This window comes from Lontra canadensis, unplaced genomic scaffold, assembly GCF_010015895.1.
Source record: "Lontra canadensis isolate GAN:19392208 unplaced genomic scaffold, GSC_riverotter_1.0 scaffold27, whole genome shotgun sequence".
Taxonomy (NCBI): domain Eukaryota; kingdom Metazoa; phylum Chordata; class Mammalia; order Carnivora; family Mustelidae; genus Lontra; species Lontra canadensis.
Window position 1 is genome coordinate 15137847 of NW_022631021.1, and position 21932 is coordinate 15159778.

General features: G+C 40.0%; 2 protein-coding genes and 1 pseudogene across 5 annotated transcripts in view; 1 reads left to right on the plus strand and 2 right to left on the minus strand.

The window, feature by feature from the left end:
• Positions 1 to 225: 225 nt before the first annotated feature.
• Positions 226 to 927, plus strand: LOC116871776 (annotated as a pseudogene).
• Positions 928 to 1443: 516 nt separating this feature from the next.
• Positions 1444 to 17293, minus strand: BAG2 (BAG cochaperone 2). The gene is made up of 3 exons (XM_032864467.1): positions 17056 to 17293; positions 5184 to 5293; positions 1444 to 2906 (listed from the first exon to the last, which is right to left on the minus strand). The coding sequence occupies exons 1-3, from the start codon at positions 17166 to 17168 to the stop codon at positions 2494 to 2496; spliced, it is 636 nt and encodes a 211-aa protein (XP_032720358.1). The 5' UTR covers positions 17169 to 17293; the 3' UTR covers positions 1444 to 2493.
• A 2931-nt stretch (positions 17294 to 20224) lies between these two features.
• Positions 20225 to 21932, minus strand: part of ZNF451 (zinc finger protein 451) — a 139041-nt gene continuing 137333 nt past the window's right edge. For 3 of the 4 annotated variants that reach the window (XM_032864468.1, XM_032864471.1, XM_032864469.1), the window contains one exon: positions 20225 to 21054. In XM_032864468.1, coding sequence (XP_032720359.1) covers positions 21008 to 21054 — 47 coding nt within the window. In that variant the 3' untranslated portion in view covers positions 20225 to 21007. The other variant, XM_032864470.1, reaches the window with a different exon arrangement.

Genomic DNA, 21932 nt, shown 5'->3' on the forward strand with positions numbered 1-21932 from the left:
ATCTCTGTCAAATAAATAAATAAAATCTTTAAAAAAAAAAGAAGAGAAGATTCGTATGCTCAACTGTCTGAGCCACCCAGGGGGCCCACTTCCATTCTTATAATAAATAAAAATGTTAAGAATCAACACATTCAGGTCCCTGCTCCTTGATCCCCTTGGCTGTAGGCTAGGGACTGAGGCAGCTTGGAGATGGTAGATCACAGCTCTTCAGGTCAGTGAGAAAGAATGGCCTCCAATAAAACTCCATTGCAAAAAATGGGAGAAGAACAATGTGAAGAGTACAAAAGTTGAGGAGGTAGAGCCCAAATAGTTTGTGGTAGAAAATGTCCTAGGCTGGGGTGCCTGGGTGGGTCAGTCGGCTAAGCAGCTGCCTTGAGCTCAGGTCATGATCCCAGGGTCCTGGGATGGAGTCCCATGTTCGGCTCCCTGCTCCACAGGGAGTCTGCTTCTCTTTCTTATCCTCCCTGCTAGACTCTCTCTCTAATAATTAAATAAAATCTTAAAAAAAAAAAAAAAAAGGAAAAAAGAAAATGTCCTAGGCTAACATAGAGTGAATGGGAGAGGGGAATATTTCCCAGGGTGGAAGGGATTTAAAGATGCTGACAGTCCTTGAGAACCTGAAGAAAACTTAACTGTTGCTTCTGAATTTTCAAGAAGCTGATAAAGATGGCACAAAAAGAAAACCTTTATCTGACAGTGAACCTGATGATAGCAAATGAGAGTCAACTGACAAATTAAGAGGCTTTGCCAGTTATCAATGAGAATGACTATTTCCCATGAAATGGAAAGATTTAGATGAGGCAGACTTAGCAATGGTAATCAAAACCATAATGTTCTCAGATTGTAATTGCTTTTTATGAAGAGAGACTAATTTGACATTTTTGCCCAGAAAATGAAGCTCAATATTGTTTGCATCGAGAGATCTAAATATATAAAGCCAATCTGGATCTTGACTTTTCTTCCCCCCCAGTGTGAAAGAATACCTACATTCTCATGAAGACTGAATTTGATATATTCATTTTTGAAGTAGTATTTGAGGAGCAGTTGAGGTTTCTGTGTATCAACAGCACTAGTTACTTCAAACAAATAAAAGTGTTCTATAGTTGCTTCATGCATCACAGATAAAAGAATAATCCATACATTGTTCAATCTTTTTTTTTTTTTAAGATTTTATTTATTTGAGAGAGAGAGAGAGAGACAGTGAGAGAGAGCATAAGAGGGGAGGAGGTCAGAGGGAGAAGCAGACTCCCCATGGAGCTGGAAGCCTGATGCGGGACTCGATCCCAGGACTCTGGGATCATGACCTGAGCCAAAGGCAGTTGCTTAACCAACTGAGCCACCCAGGGGCCCTACATTGGTCAATCTTACTAGGAAATGAAATGCAGACAAAATTAAGGTGTTTCATATCTAATGTTAGAAAAATAATGCTCAACTCTGGAAAGCTTCTAGTGAAACAGCTACATTTTAATTACTAAAGACAGTACAAATTGACGTAACTCTCATACAAAAAAATTTGGATATATGTCAGGCCATGAAAATGCATATTACCTTTGACCCTGTAAATCCCACTACTGGGAATTTATACAAAGAAAATCAAAAACAAAAGAAAGAAGGAAAAAAGTCTCTGTATATAAATATGTTGTAGGAATAAGCAACAAATTGGAAACAACCTAAATGTCTAGTAAGGGGAGTGGGGAAGTAAATTATACAACTATACAGAAGAGGTTTTAAAGTTGACAACTAGACTTTATAGCAGCATTTTTTTAAAAAAGGCAAGTTATAACATTGTACTTCTGTAATGATTAAAAATTTAGAGAAATGATGTATTTGGAAAAAGATGAAGTGGACATATAGTTGTTCACAGTGATAACATTAGATGTGAATTCTCTCACATTTTATGTCATGTTTTCATATATATCAATAAATATATTCATATTATCAGATGCATAAATCTGAAATTCAAAATAATTTGATAAAGATGTCCAAAAAAAGTGCTTTATAAAAAGGATGATATTGGGAAAGATTCTTATTTTGTGATTCCTTTTGTCCTTCTGAACACACTACTTAGCTAATAGTAGATGAGTGGTAAGTTTGCGTGCTGCTTAAGGTCAAGGATTTCTAGTTAACCAAATGCCCCATGTGCCCAAGTGTCTCCATGCCAGACAAAGCCCAGGAAAGAACAAGAATGCTTTTGGCCCTGGCTGGGCCGTTACTCTCTCCTATATAGTAAATATTCATCCACAGTATAGTAAAAAATATATATTATATATATTAGGTGCTAGAGCCTAATACAAGACAAGAATTCAATCTAAAAACTTCTAGAAAGATAATTAAAATATTTCTAGTTTTAATTGTGTTATTCACAAAACTGATGACACTGGAGTATTTTCTTCATGTGAAACAACAATCGGTATCAAATGTTACACCTAACACAAAGAACTAATGTTTAATCATTTTCATGTCATTATTTGTGAGTGCTCCTCTGTTTCAAAACTAATTAAATTTGCCTTCTGCATTTTGTTGCAGAGTTTTGGAACCAGCTCCTTTGGAATGCTCTAACAGCTTGATGGCCTTGTCAGAGTTTTCAATATTTCTAAGCAGAGTCTCTAATCTTCTCTTAATTTTCTTCTGATCTTCAAGAGCACAGCCGATTACTATGGACTGAAACTTCTGGTCAACAGGCCCAGGTGGCACCTCGGATGAACACGCACTGTATAGTGACATCAAGTGACTCTTGGCATTTCCCAGATCATCCAGAAACTTACTGACCACCTCATCAATGATCCTGGTGGCATGCTTTAGGGATTCTTGCTGCTGGGGGTTCCTAATTGTTTCTACTGAAACTTCAACGGTGAGGGTTCGTCCCATCAAACGGTTGGCCGTCAGATTTAATTCTTCTCTTTCTCCTAAACGTAGAAAGTTTGAAACAGCCATCAATATAAGACACAAACTTACCTATGTTGAGAACACTAAAGGCACTTATTTGTGGCTAAAGCTATTTTCTGTAAGTGCCTCAGCTATGAAATTTTTAAAGGTAAAAGTAAAAATTATATCACATAAGATTAACTGATGAACCGTATTATATTACAGAGAGAGGTTGCAGAATACCTTTCCCTGATGGTCTTTCTTTTTTTATTTATTTTTTTTTTTTGAGAGAGAGAGAGGGAGGGAGAGGGAGGGAGGGAGGGGGAGGGAGTATGCACACACCTGCATGCAGGCAGGGGAGGGGCAGAGGGAGAGGGAGAGAGAGAATCTCAAGCAGGCTTCATGTTCAGCCTGTGAGCCTGACATGGGGACTGATCTCACAACCCCGAGATCGTGACCTGAGCCAAAATCAAGAGTTGGATGCTTAACCGACTGAGCCACCCGGGACCCCTCCCTAAGTCTTTATGCGTGGGATACCAGATGACTTGTCTAGTAGTCACATTTGAAAAAGTTTGGGCAGGTGTGTGCATCTGTAACTGGGATGGAGTTTAAGTCTTAACATAGCATGAATAGTGCACCTGACCAGGGTTTTGTGCTGGTTAGAGAAGACATCAGACATGATGGATGTCTCGTAAGGAGGTGCATGTAGGGGAGGAAAAATAATTTCCCCTGTACCTTTCTGAGTTCTTGGTTGAGAAACCCTGTAATAAAAAGATTAACAAGAAGAAAAGCAGAAGCTTACGGATGTGTATATTTCACATATACATGGGAGATTTTCAAGGACCCTGAGATGGCCCACCTCCCTGAGACGGATGGCCCAAGCCACTACCTTTCTAAAAACCATGTTCATCTAAGGACTAAGATGTTGAGGGAGGCCTTCCCCTCCTGAGTGAGGTTACTGGGAAAAGCAGGATAAACCAGGATTAAGGTTGTTTTGCAGATTCAGGAGGTGCCCTCTGCAGAGATAAGAGTTTCTTGGATTTACAGTCATCCTTCTCTTCCTGGTACACAGAGGGAGGCACATTTACAAATGGAAATATCCTTTATACATTTGAACTTCCCTTATAAAAGAATAACTTCTACTCTGTTTCCAGAGCTTCTCCTGCGTCTGTAGCTTCTCAAAAATAATCAGCTTGAAATAATTCTTATGCCAAAAAGCCATACTTTGGGGTGGCATATTTTGCATGTGAATCAAATACAACGCCCCAATTTTGGCTGAGCAAACTTAGCCATGAGAGTGGAGAAACAGCTGGCCTCAGAATTAGGCACTGACTTCATCCTTGCCAGGGAAATTTAAGCAGGCCAGTGGTGTAAGTCTTGGCCAGCACAGAGAGGCAATGTGGGAAAAGGGATCCACATTTCATTATTTATATGAAAAAGTCAGCAACCTCCTCTTTGTCCTGGTTCTGTAACTCTCTTCCTAATTCTTCACTCTTTGGCCAGGACGGTGAACAGACTGGCTAGATCTTGACCCTGCTGTGTATGTCTAACAGTTCCGGGCCTGGAGTTAGATGAACGGCACACTCATGGCACCAGCCGCTGGCCCCTCAGCTTGTCTTGGGAGGCGCCAGAGCAACCAGGTTGGGAAGAACACTGCCAGTGAGAGGAAACCACAAGTGCCCTGTTCCTCCACGGGCCGTCATGCTTTTCATATAGAAATGATAGCATGTTTTTATATTAATGGGGTTTTACTGGGCCCATAATTTCTTTCCTCTGCATTTTCTCTCCTTACTCTCCTTAAATTACACCCCAACCCCTCTCTTTTTGTCTTCTCTGCTTTTACAGCTTCTACAGTCCAGTAACTTCTGAGGAAGTGAAGTTAGGAATGTGAACCTGAGGTCAAAGGCATCGCCTTTTACTGCTTGGGGCCACCTCTCCCAGAGGTTGGAGGCCTTTTTTTTTTTAATTTTTATTTTTTATAAACATATATTTTTATCCCCAGGGGTACAGGTCTGTGAATCGCCAGGTTTACACACTTCACAGCACTCACCATAGCACATACCCTCCCCAATGTCCATAACCTCACCCCCCTTGGAGGCCTTTTTGACTATTTCCAACCATGCCCTTGAGGGAGGGGCAGGCCAGAAGGTGCCCTTTGGGTAAGTGGCTCCTGTAATAAGCCAACAGCTGCAGCTGCTGTCCACGCTCATGGGAAATGCTGAAGCCAACTGTACAAATACCTCAAGTTAAGTGAAAATGGACCTAAACCCCATAAAGGAATGGAAAAGATGAGCTCCTTTCTGTGGAAACGCTCTCACCGTCGCTGATCTGCCTCATGTCCTGGCTATTTTGGATGCTGTGGATCATTTCCAGGAGGATTTCTTTCTCTTGCTCAACAGCAGTTGCTGCTTCTCTCAAAGCTTCCACCCTATGCGAATTGGGAAAACAAAAGTTACCACATGGAAGTTTACTTTTCCTCATCTCATTTGCTCCAACAGTTTAAAGATCACTAGGAATACTTTCTAAAAATTCTTTATCCCTCTTTAAAATTAAAAAAAATTTTGTCATTTTATTTTTAAAATATTTTATTTTTTTTATTTATTGACAGATCACAAGTAGGCAGAGAGGCAGGCAGAGAGAGAGAGCAGGAAGTAGGCTCCCCGCAGAGCAGAGAGCCCTATGCGGGGCTCGATCCCAAGACCCTGAGATCATGACCTGAGCTGAAGGCAGAGGCTTTAACCCACTAAGCCACCCAGGCACCCCTCTGTTGTTTTAAATCCCCCGACTCCACTCCCACTTTCCTCCCCGCTCGTTATGGCAGTCATTCTATTCAGTGTTTCTCAATTTTGTATTTGTTCTTAATATCTATATTTGTGTTTTCATCTATTTTCAACTTATATCTCATTGTTTCTTTTTTCACTCAGCATTATATTGTTAGGAACCATCCAGCTTCCTAGCTAAAGATCTAATCAGTCACTTCTGATTACTGCATAGCCTTCCATGTACATCCACCTGATTTTATCTCCGCTCTCCCAGTGGAAACACTCACTTTGTCTCCTCATTTTTCATCACCACAGAAAACAAAACAAAAAACAAAACAAAACAAAAACAAAGCAAAAATGCTTCAGCGAATACATGTCCCTTATGGACTTCAAAAAGAATCTCCTTACAACAGACCCCAGGGCAGAAGTGCTAAGACACAAGGTATGTGCACCCTCAATTTAACTCAGTGCTACCACGGCTTTCCAGAATGGCTAGACTAGACCATTGTCAGGAAGTAAGCATTCTCACCCTCCTCCTTAAAGTCCCCTTAGCTGGACTAAGAATCAAATTGATATGAGACGAACTAACAGGAGAAAATAAAATTTAATAGTGTACATATGGGGAATCCACATAGACATGGAAATTCCAAAGACAGGCAAAATGAGGTATATGTTATTTTAAATGAAGGAGAAGGGGGTACGGGTTAGGGTTACACTTCACAGGGTGATAAGAGCAGATGTTTGGTAATTAGATGTTTGCCCTGCCACACAGATGAGCCACTCAGATAAAATTTATCTCTGCTTATAACCTTTATTCTGGGAAAGACCCCTAATTTAGATTTTTCTGTGTGGTTCAGGGAGGGGCAGAAATTTCTTGTGAGTCTGCAGGCTCTCAAGTGCCTTCAGCTCTAAATAACCTACAAGCCAAAGTGGCACGTTCTCGGTGGGGGGTGGGCCCTATCCTGAACTCCTTCGCAATATTCCCAGCAGCAAAGCATAGGAATGCCTGTGTCCCCACAGCCCCATCAATACTCAGCATTTTCCAACTTTCTATTTGTTGCCAGTCTACTAAAGTACACAGTGATATGTTCATACTTAATTTGCATTGTCTCTCATTACTAATAATTTTGGACGTCTCTTCATATTTTTGTTAACCTGTTCATAGCCTTTGCCTGTTTTGTTTTCCCCTTCTTCAAACAGGGGTTATTGTCCTCCTGTTGGTTTGCGTACTCAAGGAATTAATCCCATGTTAGTTATAGACATTATAATCATCTTCTTCCATCCTATCAAATACGAATTTTGTCCAGGATATCCTTCACTGAATAGATAATCCTTACTTTGAAGTGATCAGATTAATCTTTACTTGGTTTTATTTTGCCGTATGGTTTATGCTTTTGAAGTTTTACTTCAGGTTTTTCCCATCCTAGCTCATAGGTGTTTTCCTACCCTTCTTCCTATTAACTTTATTGCTTTACCTTTTCGTATTTATGTCTTAGTCCATCTAGAATCCACCTGTTTGTGTTTAGGTAATGATTTTGTTTTATTTTCTCCAAATAATGAACCATTTTTCCCCAACATTATATCCACCCCAAATCCATCTTTCCTCCAATGATTTATAGATTGTCTGCTCTGAAATCTCCATTCTATCCGCTAGTATATTGACTCTTCTTACACCAACATCCATTTTTAAAAAATAGCAGTAGCCTTGTAATATGCCTTAATATTGGTAGAATCAGCCCTCAAATCTTCTTTAAAGATAACTTAGCTATTTAGACTTTTAATTCTCCATATTAACTCCTGAGTAAGTTGGGTTCGTCAAAGAAATGGGGTAAATCTGGCATCTTTAGAATATTGTCATTCTATTCAAGGGCATTATAATGTCTCTCCGTATATTCAGATCATCTTCTATATTCTTTATTAGAGTTTGAAGTATTCTTTGAAGTATTCTTTTTTTTTTTAAGATTTTATTTATTTATTTGACAGACAGAGATCACAAGTAGGCAGAGAGGCAGGCAGAGAGAGAGAGGAAGGGAAGCAGGCTCCCTGCTGAGCAGAGAGCCCGACGCGGGGCTCGATCCCCAGGACCCTGAGACCATGACCTGAGCCGAAGACAGAGGCTTAACCCACTGAGCCACCCAGGCGCCCCTGAAGTATTCTTAAGAGTAGTATTTGTGGACTCTTTTGAGTGCTTTGTTTGTGGATATTGTTCTTGTAAGTAATACATTTATTATTTTTTTAAAGTGCTTTTTAAAAGCAATCTTTATATCCAATGTGGGGCTCAAACTCATGACCCCAAGATCAAAAGTCACATGCTCTTCAGATTGTCAGCCAGGTGCCCCATGAATAATATATTTTAAATTATAATTTCTCACTGGTTATTGCTGATTAGAGAAATGCTGTTTTTGTAAGGTTCATCTTGTAACTGGTAATGGATTTATTTACTAACTTTAATGATTTGTTTTTTAATTCTGATTCTTCTAGATTTTTTAAAAGATTTTATTTATTGATTTGTCAGAGAGACAGAGAGCACAAGCACACAAACAGGGGGAGCAACAGGCAGAGGGAGAAGCAGGCTCCCCACTGAGTAAGGAGCCCAATGTGGAACTCCATCCCAGAGCCTGGGATCATGACCCGAGCTGAAGGCAGACGCTTAACCTACTGAGCCACCCAGGTGTCCCTGATTCTTCTAGATTGATGATCATATCATCTATACAAAATTAGAGTTTTAATCTCTTTCTTTGTATTATTGACTAAAGTCCTCTTACTTTATTAAACAGTGGTGATGAGAGAGAACATCTTTTTCTTTTCCTGAATTTTAAGGAAACACCCCTGTAGGTTTTTGGTATAAAGCCCATATCAAACTATAGAAGCACTACTTTCCCTAATTCCCCAAAGTGTAAACACACATGCACTTACTACACATTCACATAAACACGCCCAGACACTACAGAAAAGTCTGTGGAATCATGAGAGAAAGAGAAAAGAAAATCCTGTATATTTAAAGTGCTTTGTTTTCAGGGCACTTCTTGCTATACGTTACCCCGTATGTAAGTTGCCAACTTTTGCAAAATGAACAGAGACAGACTTATTCTCAGTGTTGAGACGGCCTTAGAAACATGAGATCATGGAAGATCTAATCCTGACTGCTGCTGTAAGTGGGCACGGAAGGAGCAACTTCACTAATGTTTGAGCACATGTCCATTCCATTTAAGGCGTCCCTACCCACTCCAACCACACATCTGCCTTTTCCCCAACAGCCATCCACCTGTTATACCCCAAAATAGTACTGAGAGTCCACAAAGTCACAGGGTCTCTCTGTTCATCAAGATACTAAATATATGTTGAACTTTGCGTCTATAAGGGCTAGTAAAAGCAAAGAGCTGGTAAGATTCTTACATGACAAATGTGGCTGGAAAACACTATAAAAAAGGTTTTTTTGTTTTGTTTTTAAAGATTTTATCTATTCATTTGACAGAAAGAGACACAGCGACCGAGAGAGAGAGAACATAAGCGGCGGGGAGTGGGGTTGAGGGAGAAACAGACTCCCTGGTGAACAGGGAGCCTGACGCAGGGCTCCATCCCGGGACCCTGGGACCAAGACCCAAGCTGAAGGCAGATGCCTAATGACTGAGCCACCCAGAACAGTCTTCTGTAAAATAGCAACAATACAACAGCAGGCCCGCTTCCAGCACCATCCATTACGTGCTTACACATTTTACATTAGCAAACTCTCAGACAGACAAACTAGGGCCCACTACAACTCAGAGAGAGACTGAGTTGGCACTAATATGAAATATTTATGCTAAAAACACAAACCATGACTCTAGTGTTTAAATGACACAGATGAATCATGTGATTGGTAAATGAGAGGATGCTGAAAGAAGAGATGAATTTTTCAAGACTCATTGGAGTTTGTACTCAAATGTACAATGATAGAGAATCTAATATTATTCAAAAAAGGAAGGCTTCATTTACAACATGTTATAACAGTAAGTTCAGGGAGTTGTTAACAAGAAAATGGTTTAAAAGAGGACACTCTAGGAAAAAAAATAAGTCTATCATAGAAGGAAGACATTTTGCTATTAAATGAGGCCAAATACAGAATTCATTAGATGGAAATTTTGAGTCTTGTGGTTTTTTGGTTTTTTGTTTGTTTGTTTTCCCCCAACACTAGAAATTGCCAGGGCATTTTCCCTGTGAAAAACAGATTTCATCTTTTATGGAACTTCTCATATACATTTTTATGTATACCTTTTTCATCTCATAGCAAAGATAAAATGCCATTCTTCAGAATGTAAAGATTTCAAGGGTTTGTTTTTTTTGGCTCCATTGACATTTTCTGTTACCTCTAGCTGAACCTAGATCTCTACTTAGTTTATTTAAGTAATATCTGTACTGTTTCTCAGCCACTGAGATCTTTAAATTCATCTCACATATAAATCTGTCTACAACCTTTCCATTTAGTTCTAGAAAATTGTTAACCATAGTATCTTCGAATATTTCCTGTCCTCCATATTTTTTCTATTATTATTCTATTATTTTCTTCTGGAACTCTGGTTAGACAAGGTTGGACAACCTCACCTTAGCCTTCATGTTTTTTTAACACCTCATTTGACAACAATTCTCTTGGCAGAGAAAGGTGGTTATGTTTTTTTTTTTTTTTTTTTAAAGATTTTATTTATTTATTTGACAGAGAGAGATCACAAGCAGGCAGAGAGGCAGGCAGAGAGGCAGGCAGAGAGAGAGGAGGAAGCAGGCTCCTTGCCGAGCAGAGAGCCCGACGCGGGGCTCGATCCCAGGACTCTGAGATCATGACCTGAGCCGAAGGCAGCGGCTCAACCCACTGAGCCACCCAGGCGCCCCGAAAGGTGGTTATGTTTTTACTAACTGATCCTAGAAGAGCTACATTTCCAAAATTGGTTAAGTATTTCTCCTCATAACAAGGCTGGCCTGAGTTGTACTCCTAGAAAACTCTCTGCCTGCAACTGCAATGAAGCCGGCTTTGACAAAAAGAAATTTTAGTCAGAAAATTCTTATGAGGGCAAAAGTGAAGTGTACACATTCTCAGCTAGTCTTCGGGTCTCCCACACCTCACAAGTCTCTGCAGCCTAGCAATCAAAAGGACACATTGTTGGGGAGAGCAACTGAGAGCAACTTCACCAGACTGAGGTACTGCGGATCCATCAGCTAACAGCAGGCAGTGAAGCTGTGATGACTCTTCCATCTTGCTGTTCAAACTAACTCTGCCACTCACTGGCTGTGTAACCTTGAGCAGTTGAACTTAACTTGAGCAGTTAAGTTCTCATTGCCTCAATTTCCTCACTTAGGAAAAAGGGATAATGAAAGGGTGGTTTGTGACTGAAGGAAAGCAGGTTAAGAGTTCAACACAATGGGGTGCCTGGGTGGCTCAGTGGGTTAAGCCTCTGCCTTCAGCTCAGGTCATGATCTCAGGGTCCTGGGATCAAGCCCCGCAGGCACCCCCCCCCCACCCCACCCCCCTGCCGCTCAGCAGGGCCTGCTTCCCCCTTCCCCTCTGCCTGCTTCTCTGCCTACTTGTGATCTCTCTCTGTCAAATAAATAAAATCTTAAAAAAAAAAAATTTAACACAATGACTAACAGTGCTGACTAAAACAATTATATTTATGAGTTGACACGTGTGGTGTGTCTACAATTGGTGCTGGCAAACAGCTTTGTGGTATTTATGACACACTTACCATTACAAACTCAGGCTTATAAATAATAAGAATTTGTACTTTCATAAAAAGGAACGGAACAGGCAAATGCTCCTATCATGAATTTATTTGAAAAAAAAAAAAAAATTCTTTTTTTTTTTTTTTTAAAGTAGGCTCCACATCCAGTGTGGTACTTGAACTCATGACCCTAAGATGAACACCTAAGCTGAAATCAAGAGTCAGATGCTTAACCAACTGTTTTCAGGGACCCCTGAAAACATAACTTCTAAAACAAATTCTAAAAATCATAGTCCCACCTCATATTTAATATTTTTATACCCAAGAAACAAGAGTTGGCGAGGATGAGGAAAAAAAAAGGAACCCTCAATGCTCTGTTGGTGGAAGTGCAAACTGGTGTAGCCACCATGGAAAACAGTATGGAGCTTCCTCAAAAAATTAAAAATGGGGGCACCTGGATGGCTCAGTTGGTGGAGTGTGTAATACTTGATCTTGGGTTTGTGGGTTTGAGCCCCATGCTGGGTGTAGAGATTACTTAAAAATAAAATCTTTAAAAAATTAAAAATTGAACTACCCTATAATACCCAAAGAATATAAAAACACAAATTAGAAAGGATATATGTACCTTTGTGATTACTGCAGAATTATTATGGAAGCAGCCCAAGTGTCCATTGATACACAGAATATTATTCAGCCATAAAAAAGAATGAAATTTTGCCATTTGCAACAACATGGATGGAGCTTGAGAGTATAAGGCTAAGCAACATTAGTCAGTCAGAGAAAGATAAATTACATATGGTTTCACTCATATATGGCATTTTAAAGAAACAAAACAAATTAACAAAAATGGGGAGAGAAGAGACAAGCCAAAAAACCAGACTTAATTATAGAGAATAAATGGGCAGTTACTAGAGGGGAGGAATGTAGGGCGATGGGTGAAATAGGTGAAGGGGATTAAGAATACACTTACTTTTTTTTTTTTAATTTTATTTTTAAGTGATCGCTATACCCAATATGGGGCTAGAACTTACAACCCCCACATCATGAGTGACATGCTCTACTGAGTCAGCCAGATACCCCAAGAACACACTTATCTTGATGAGCACTGAGTAATGTAGATAATTGCTGAATCACTATATTGTACACCTGAAACTAATATAACACCAGATGTTAACTATAGTGGAATTAAAATAAAGAATTAAAGTAAAAAAAATAAATACTCTTGTGGGATTCCTGGGTGGCTCAGTTCACTGAGTGCCTGACTCTAGATTTTGGCTCAGGTCATGACCTCAGAGTCCTGGGGTTGAGACCTATATCAGGCTCTACACTCAGAGGGGAGTCTTCTAGTCTTCTTCAGGATTCTCTCTCTCTCTCTCCCTCTGCCCCTCCCTCTGTGCTTTCTCTTTCATAAATAAATAAATCTTTAAAAAAAAATACTCTTGTATCTAAAGAATGTTACAACGATCACTTATATATATCACTTATATTCTAGGCAATATAAGATTTTTGTATAAGTTTTCCTAATCATCAGCAAAATATTAAAATACATTCACCACTGAGACCCTTTAATATAAAAATGGAGCTGGTGTTTAATGGGACTGGCGTTAAGAGCTACTCATCACTACTGTGGCCTTAGGCAGGCCACACAATCCCTCTGGACCTCAGTTCCTTCATTTCTAAAGAGATAACATACATGTGCCCTCCTCTACCTCAAAGGATTTTGTAAGGTTCAAATGACAATGCATATGAGAAATCGTCTTTTAAATTATAGGCTGTTGCTCAATATTAACTATGATGCTACTTGTTTTGTGACTGCTGAGACACTGGCACACCCTAAGAAACTTTAAGCAACAGGAAACTTTTGGCCAAATTAGCCCTGTCACTCCCGGCCCCAACCTTTCATTCCCTGGCTGCTGAGGAAGTCACAGCAGATGGCTGATAGCAGGGGGAAGGAGCTACAATATGACCAGTTTGGGAAAATTGGTGAACAATCAATCTCCCAATCCTATCATCTTCCCCTCAGCCATCCTTCACAACCCATCTCCCAAACATCTTCGTTACCATCCAGAGCCTTCTAGGAGTCACTCAGTACTTGGCACTCAGTAGGTGTTTGATATTTACTGAATTTGAGAACCAATTTAAATGGAATTTTTGGGGCACCTGGCTGGCTCAGATGGTGGGAGCATGTGACTCTTGGGTTGTAAGTTTAAGCCCCATGTTGGCTGTAGAGATTACTCAAAAATAAAATCTTTAAAAAAATAAAGTAAATAAATAAATGGCATTTTCACATCTTCCAGTAAAATCATACATTCATCCATATATGATTCCTACATTTTGAAATACTATAAGCAGGAAGAGTTGGGGATCCCTGGGTAAAGATACAAATAGCTTTCTTGACACAAGAAGAGTCATTTTAGGCCCCCAGCCATTTGGTGAAAGAATGAGAACAGTCACCACAAGGCCAGAAGACAGCCTCATCATATTCAGAAGTGAAGACAGACTACTTGATACACACTCTGATTATCTCTGTATGTTTTAAACCGCTTTGAGCACTCAGATACCAGACCCACTGAAGCCAGAGAATTGATGATGCTGACCCTTCCCGGCCCTCATGACTCTGGCTTGGACTTAGTCACCCCAGCTCCATGCTGTATTCCCCACTGTGTAAGCATCTTCATGAATATGTATGCACCCTCAGTTAAAACTTCCCCATTTTTGTCGTTCTGGGAGACGCTTCTTTGGGAATGATTCCCCCATGTTCTCCTTTACTTGTTGCAAGTAAAACCCTTCCTTTTCCTATTCTTTGGTTTGGCTGTGTCTTTTGGCTTGACACCCACCAAGAGGCAAACCTTGGTAACAATAAGACACATCTAACTTTAAGAGAATATAGGTGTAATATATCAAGCAGTACAGCCAGTCTTCCTGGGTTCTAGGCTGGGGGATCTTGGACAAGTCATTTAACTTTCTATGCCTCAATTTCCCATTTGGAGAATGCAGGTGATAGTAACTTCCACAAAGGAATGGGGCATGGTGAAGAATCAGTGCTCATTTAATCAACCAATGTTAGCATGTATTATTTATAAATTATGGTAATGGTTAAAAAACTAATAGTAATAAGCAAGGTGTCTTGAACCACTGATGAATGCAAAAATCGGACATCATTTAGAATTGGTCAAAAAACTGGGAGAGAGGGGTGCCTGGGTGGCTCAGTCCGTTAAGTGTTGTGAGATTGAGCCCCATATGGGGTTCAGTGCTGAGTGGGCTTGAGAATCTTTCCCCTCCCTCTCACTCCCCCTCTGCTCCTCCTACTCCCACTTTCCCCCACTCCGCTTTCTCGCTCTCTCAAATAAAAATAAAATCTTAAAAAAAAACCCACAAAAAACTGGTAGAGAAAGGAATCACCTTTTTAGGAGGAAACAAGAAAAGCAGATGAGGTGGAGTCAAGAAAGAGAAAAGTATTAGAAACAAATGGAATTCCTTCAATGACACGTGGAATGCTGCCAAACATTTTAAAGCATTTAAAAATCACGTACACCAGTAGTTCATATTCTAGGTCATAAAGCACTTAGCATAATTCTGTCTTCAGTTTCATATGGAAGGAGTTCTACCCCAGTTGACAAAATTAATATGGTTGGGGAACTACATGTAAACTTTTAAGTATTAAACTACAGTGTTTTATTCTACATAAATCACTGCTTTCGTGGTCATCCTTAATATGAAATTAAACTATTAGAGCAAAATTACGTAGATGTTTCTTTTACAAATAAATCTTCTAGGCATGATGCTAGTTTTTAACAACGTGGTGCTCTGTGCCCATCCATGTCATTTCAAAGGAACTTTAATGGATCATCATTAGCATTTTTCTTTATTTTTACTACGTTCTGAAACACTTCTTTTGATGGTGTATCACTTTTTTTTTTTCCAAAGGAAGGAACAAAGCTTACAGAAATCTAAAATTACTAGAGAAGTCCTTGAAATCAGTAATTAGCACACTTTAATCAGTCTTTCCTCCTCAGCTCAAGGGTTAATTAAGCAACTTATAATTTAATCACTCGTATACAGTAATCAATTCACTTCACATTAATCAAACATTAGCATATACGAATACTCAAAACCAGAGGGTTTCTTTTTAAAGATGAGTACCTGACTGTCTTTGTACCTACCACACATGAGGTGTTAATTCAAGTTTGAGAATGACTCAGCTTGAAGAAGGGAGGGGCACTGTCCTCCTCATTCCTTTCAGAAAAAAATCTTTCCTGACTAGCGGGGAGAGAGCCCCGAAATGGTTGAGAACACACCCTCAAAGTTCGAAATATCTGGGGAGATGTGTGACTTACTTGGAATGCTGCTACATAAAAAGAAATATTATTTGTCAGAGGGACACTACTGATCTTCAGTCTTGTTGCACTTTCTCTAGGGAGTAATGCATCAAGCTCAACCATGGGGAAGCATTACTTTTCTCTTGTTCCATCTGTCTCATTCTGAGCAGAACCCTAGAATGTGGTTTTAACTCAGGTTTCTCTATCATCCATGAAATCATGGTGCCTGGAGAATTTCTCATCTTCTGACCCTTTTCTCAGGGTAATAATAATAATAATAAATGCCTCAACTGCTGAGATACGCTGTGGTTCTTTAGGCACTTTCCTGGCAAATAAACACCTCCACTTGTTTTGGTATATAAATTGAGGGAGATAAAGACACACATGCACTCCTTCTTAAAATTTTTGGCTTACATATTTCTTTGCTCACCCAGAACCTGGTGAAAACTGTGGGGGGGGGGGGAAACCCGCTGTAGTTTCAGGGGGTTGTGGGGCCTTAGTAAGATTTTCATTTAAAGACACCTGCACACAATCTACACAGTGACTTTGGTGATACATCTACAGGGAGTACATAAAAGTTTTCATACGCTGTTAAGGGAAACAAGTATTTCTAAAATTTACTATACAGTATTTAAAAACTGCATACAACCGTAACTCTATATATTATTTAATAAAATCTTATCCAGTAAAGAGTGGGGGGAGAAACCTGCCTATCTTACGCTTTCAGGCCAGTGACTAGCACTTTCAAGAAGGTGTCTTCTATGGAAGGAGATATACAGTAAATACTGAGAAACTTAACGGAATGGGTTAATACAGCATGCCGGGTTTTAGGGGAAAATGGAAACTGCAGGGTCTTATTCCACCAAGCACCCAGCCACCGTTCCCGCCGCAGTCCCTCCATCTGTCCTACTCGTCCCTAATCCTTGCTATCGGAGGAATCCTGGATTTATTTTTTGCTCTGCTGTTTTGAGGAAACTTACCACTCACCTCGAGGACCACTAAATTGCTGGCGCTCTTAAAAATGCCTAATAGGGAGAAAGAAAAACAACAACAACAAAAAACACCTCTGGGAAGACCACATTCTGGCACTCAGAAAATTCTAGAAGTTCTGCAGACCCGAGTGTCAGTCTTTAACCTCAAATAACGTCACCGTAACTTTTACCTTCTCTGATTTTTCTCCGTTTCCAAAGGCTCAGGTCTAGTAGTGAGAATGTGGCCACCAATAATACGCTCACAGGTTTTTGTTCAAATCGAATGCGCTTTCTCTCGGTCGGAGAGGAAAATCCACCCACAGCCAGACAAAACTGCACCACCTCCGCGGAGAGGAAATCTCCGGCAAGCAACTTCTCCGGCTGCAGCCCCCCGGGGACCGTGCCGGGCTGGCCCGCCGCGCACGGCCTCCGCCCGCGAACCGCTCACCTGAGCTCCAGCTGGTCCAGGCTCTCCAGCAGGCGGCTGGAGCGGTCCGCCATGGAGGAGGAGCGGCAGAAGCGCCCCTCGTTGGCTTTCGCGTTGATCTTCGCCTGAGCCATCTGAGCCTCCTAGGCGGGGCAGCCAAGAGGTCACCGGCCTCTCCGGCGGCGACGAGTGGAGGGTCCGGCGGCTGCAGGCGTCGCCGTCACCGCGCGGGGCGCCCGCCTCCCTCTGACGCCCGCGGAGGGCGGCCCGGGAGGACGCGCCGACAGGGCCGCCGCCGCCGCCGCGTGGCCAAACAAGGGCAGGCGCGCCGCCCGCCAGGCTCGGGGCTACCGTGCCTGGCAGGGAGCAGCTGCGGCTGCGGCTGCGGCAGGGAGCTTGCTGGCTGCTGGGCCTCGCGGATGGGCCGCCAGGGGCCCCAGGGCCAGTGGAGAAAAGCCCGGCGGCCTCCAAGGTACCTGGAGGGGTGGACGCGGGAAGGTGAGGACCTAATGTGATCGCTGGATCTTGGTCTGCCGACTCTGGACCAACCCAGTGCCCAGTGGAGACCATCTACCGCCCCCCCCCCCGCTCCTCGGGCAGAACAGCTCCCTACCCCTGTGAGCCCTGACTCTGCAGCCTGAATGTAGCCAGCTCCCCATCCACGAAGGTACCTAACGGTAGGCTGTGCTTATTTATTTTTTTAATTTAATTTTTTTAATTTGGCAGAGAGATCACAAGTAGGCAGACAGGCAGAGAGAGAGAAGGGGAAGCAGGCTCCCCGCAGAGCAGAGAGCCCGATGCGGGGCTCGATCTCAGGACCCCGAGATCATGACCTGAGCAGAAGGCAGAGGCTTTAACCCACTGAGCCACCCAGGTGCCCCGGTAGGCTGTGGTTATTACTCAGTGACGACTTCACTTATTTTCTCCCACTGCCCATAATCCACGGCAAAACCAAACGCATTAAAAAATCTGTCAATGGGGGAGAAAAGTTTCCTTTATGGCACAGGTAACATTCAAGTACAGCTCCTTGCAGTCTGTACTTGCCTGATCCTGTCTTGTTGCCAGCCCCTTTCCTGAGGTGGAAATAATGAAAGCCTGGACACCACCACTGAAGCTTACAGGGGAAGGAAAGCTATCCTATCTTTCTCTTTCACACCCAATTTATTTAAATCTCCTGTTAATTAAAAAACATGCGGCAAGTCACTAGGGCATAGAATATAAAGGTCAGTAAAAGCGGTACAGGATTGGGAGTACAGATTTAGGTACTTAGAAACTTGTGCTTTGCTCTCATGTCATTATAGCCATGCGCCTCATAGTGCAGGGATGAGAATGTAGTACAGGGCACATAAAATGACAGATAATAACAGTTTAAAGCTGAATCATAACCTTTAATCTGAGATCAAAGCCATTTAAATACTTGAACAGAGATGAGTTTGGATTCCAGTTCCCTCTGAACTTAATCTACATACTAATAAACTATTTTTGTAGGGGATTATTTGACCTCATTAAATATATTTTGACGTCATCACGACACAGACTTGGAATCCAAAGACATGTTGTGAATGGTTTGAAAGTCTATCATGTAATTTTAGAATCATCCTGGACTCTTTCTCTCTCCAGTCCTATAGATGCCACCCTTAAGTAAATCCCTTCAGCTCTACTTTTAAAATATACTAGGATTCTTCTCCCCAGTTCCACTATTAACACTCTGGTCCCAACACCATCAATTTTTACCTGGCTACTAAGTAGCTCCACCTTCCAATCTGGTCTTTCTCCTTTTACTCTTGCATCTGGTACATATGTTCTCAATATAGTAACTACAGATAATCCTTCCAAAAAAGCCAAGATCACACCACTCAGTCTCAGAAACACAATCTTTTCCCTTCTCTATTTGCCTACATTAGTTACCAACATTGGATATACTTATAATAGTGGATAACACTCTATCCAACCCTCTCTCCCCCTGTCATGTGTTCCATAAAGGAATGTGAGCTTTGCTTTGCTCACTGTGTGTATATCCTCAGTGCTTAGAACAGTCACTGGCACATGGTTAAGTACTCAATAAATACTTTGTGAGGGAGTGAATGAATGAATAAATGAATGATGTAATGAAAAGATATGCATCTTTATCAATGTTGGAAACATTTACTTTTGATAATAATCCATTTACCTTTCTGTAATATCATCCACTGATTACCTTAGTGTCTAAATTAAGTTCAAATTATGAAATAATTTTAAAATGATTTTTAATTGCTTAACAAGTAGAAATACAGTGACAATTATTAATGAAAACAGTAAACAACCAAATTATTGTTTTTTTAAGGGTCATGATGAAATATCCCTTTAGTGTCATATAAAAAACTTCATTTACTCTCTACCATACACACCACAAAAGCTTAACAGAACATCAGTGTATATCACACATGTGTGAGGTACCTCTAGCAAAGAGGTGTTGATTTCTCTTTCCCACATCTGCTTCACCCCTCTTCTTTCTGGATCATCCTTTCTCTGCTACTCACTATTGAGCAAGATCTTGGAGATGTCTGTAAGGTCCAGCTAATGACTACCTCCTAAAATCCTGCCTGATGACTTTAACATACAAATTAAAAGTACAATGTGGTCGTTTTGGAAAAATGGTAAATTCTCAACCAACAGGTCTACTTAAAAAAAAAAATGCAAGCAGGTAGGACAGAACTGACATCGTAAGAAATAAAAACACAAACTGGTTTCCAATGTGGATTGGAAAGATTATAGTAATAGAACAAACAAACAGTAATGCTATTTCACACTAAAATATCAAGTTGCAGAGAAAGAAAATTCTAGCCATGATTTTTTTTTTTTGTCTTAAAGACAAATTCATATTTATAGAAAAATTTAAGTCTGGTATGTAATTACTACTTAAAATCTTTAGGGAAGACTTTGTGCACATGCACAAAGATAGTATGACAAGAAGCCTTCTTCGTCTTCTATTTATGTAATGTTTTTTATTCTTCACAATGGAGCCTGACCATTTAAAAACTAAATGTGTAATACCAAATGTAGGAAGCTGATGGTTTAATTAATAATTAAAATGAAGACACTTACAATGAAATAAAAATTTTAAAGGTTAAGGAAGATTACTCCTGAGTAGACCATCAACATTATTTTTTGGAAGAATATTATGTTTACACAAATATATATAAAAAAGGACTGTTGTTATTAAAAATACATTTAATTCTATGCAAACATTTTGACATCATTCCCTTTAAACTATAGATAATACAAGTCACATGAAAGTCTAAGAAGGTAAAAGGAATGGAAAAGGTTTCAATAATTTCAAAGAAATTAGGGTTTTTTGTTTTGTTTTGTTTTTAATTACAGCAATGTGGTGCTCCAGTTACAGCAGGATAATACAGCTGAGTGAAACCCACAAAGAACATTGCCCAGTAAAAGTTTTTAATCTGTTTCCATGATCAGTTTCCATTACTCTCTTCTAATAATCATAAACAAAGATCTCAAAGGTATTCTGTATTAGTGTCACATAAGAAATAGAATTTACAGAAAAACTGAGCTAAGACAGCTTTATTTATATTCATTTTCACTCCTAAAAAAATAAACTAGAATCATCTGTACAGTACAAATAAAATTAAACAACTAATGCTCTTTGGGAAACATATAAACAATAGTCAAGAGCCTCTCTATTTTTTAGTTCTTTTAACCTAAATATATAAATTCAAAGTTAACTGGAAAACTGTGATTAACTATATTAGAATACATGATTTGTATCTGCATTAACATGTATTCTATTCTTCTGTACATCTTGCAAAATAGCACAAAAATACAAAGCAAATATCAGATGCAAAAGCAAAAAAACCATGTTTCCAAATATATTTGTACCAACAGATTTCTGGTCTCCTTTAGAAAACAAACTCAAGAATTGATTATCCTGAGTCTCTTCAAGGCCACTTGATGTTGTGTGGTAATAACTTTACAATTACATTTCCTCAAGACTTCTTCTAATAGCTTCTTCTAATTCCACATCTGCATTAACAAAACAGAGAATTTTAATATTTAGGGCAGAAAACTAATAAACATGCTTTATGTAAATCTCATCAACTACATCTGTCTTCTCAAGCAAGGAAGGAAATAGAAAGTTGAGAAACCTAGGATGACTTGGCAGTTTCTTCATAAAATTTGAGTGTTTCAAAATAATGAGAATCTGGATATAACCTCAGATTGAATTATAATATGAGCTTACTAAGGAACTTGCAAGTTATTTCCAGTTAGGGACAAAAGTCAACAAACTTTTGATATCACGGACAGTCACTTAAGGCAATGCATATAAGGCTTAAAATAGAAATAGAGAGGCAAAAGCATGAAATGCCAAAATCTCACAGGCATTAAAAATTTCTTCTTAAGCTTTCTAGCATCTCAGGTAAAGAGTGAAACTCATAGCTATATAATGTCTTGAGAAGCATATAATATATGCATTCATTTAACAAATATTTATCGCATGCCCATTGTATACCAGGCAAAGGAATACAGTAGTAAACAAGAATGACATTCTTGGGTTTACAAGTGGTTTCTCCATTTCCTGGCCTTCACCAGCTTCTCACACCAGATTTATTTCATCCCATCCAGTCCAAAGTCTCTCAGAGGCTCCTTGGTTCACGGGTACCAGTGATTTCTCTAAGATGCAGCTACACCTTCCTCTCAGCTGGGATACTGTGTTATGTTTCTGTAATTTAAAATACTACAGGCTAGTATACACTGTATGTTAAATTAAAGCTAGATTCTAGGTCAGGGAGTTGCCCTAAAATGAATTCTAGGGATGAGGAAACACAAAGAAAAGCCAAGATGCTCTTAGCAAAGAAAAACAAGATGATAAGACTTGTAAAAAATATGAAAACTTATTTATA

Bases quoted from the DNA above. Each gene is read 5' to 3' on its own strand.
- BAG2 (XM_032864467.1), bottom strand. From the start codon at position 17,168: ATGGCTCAGGCGAAGATCAACGCGAAAGCCAACGAGGGGCGCTTCTGC. The intron at 5,294-17,055 runs GTGAGCGGTTCG...CAATTCGCATAG, and splicing joins CTGGACCAGCTGGAGCTCAG to GGTGGAAGCTTTGAGAGAAG. The intron at 2,907-5,183 runs GTGAGAGCGTTT...TTCTACGTTTAG, and splicing joins CATGAGGCAGATCAGCGACG to GAGAAAGAGAAGAATTAAAT.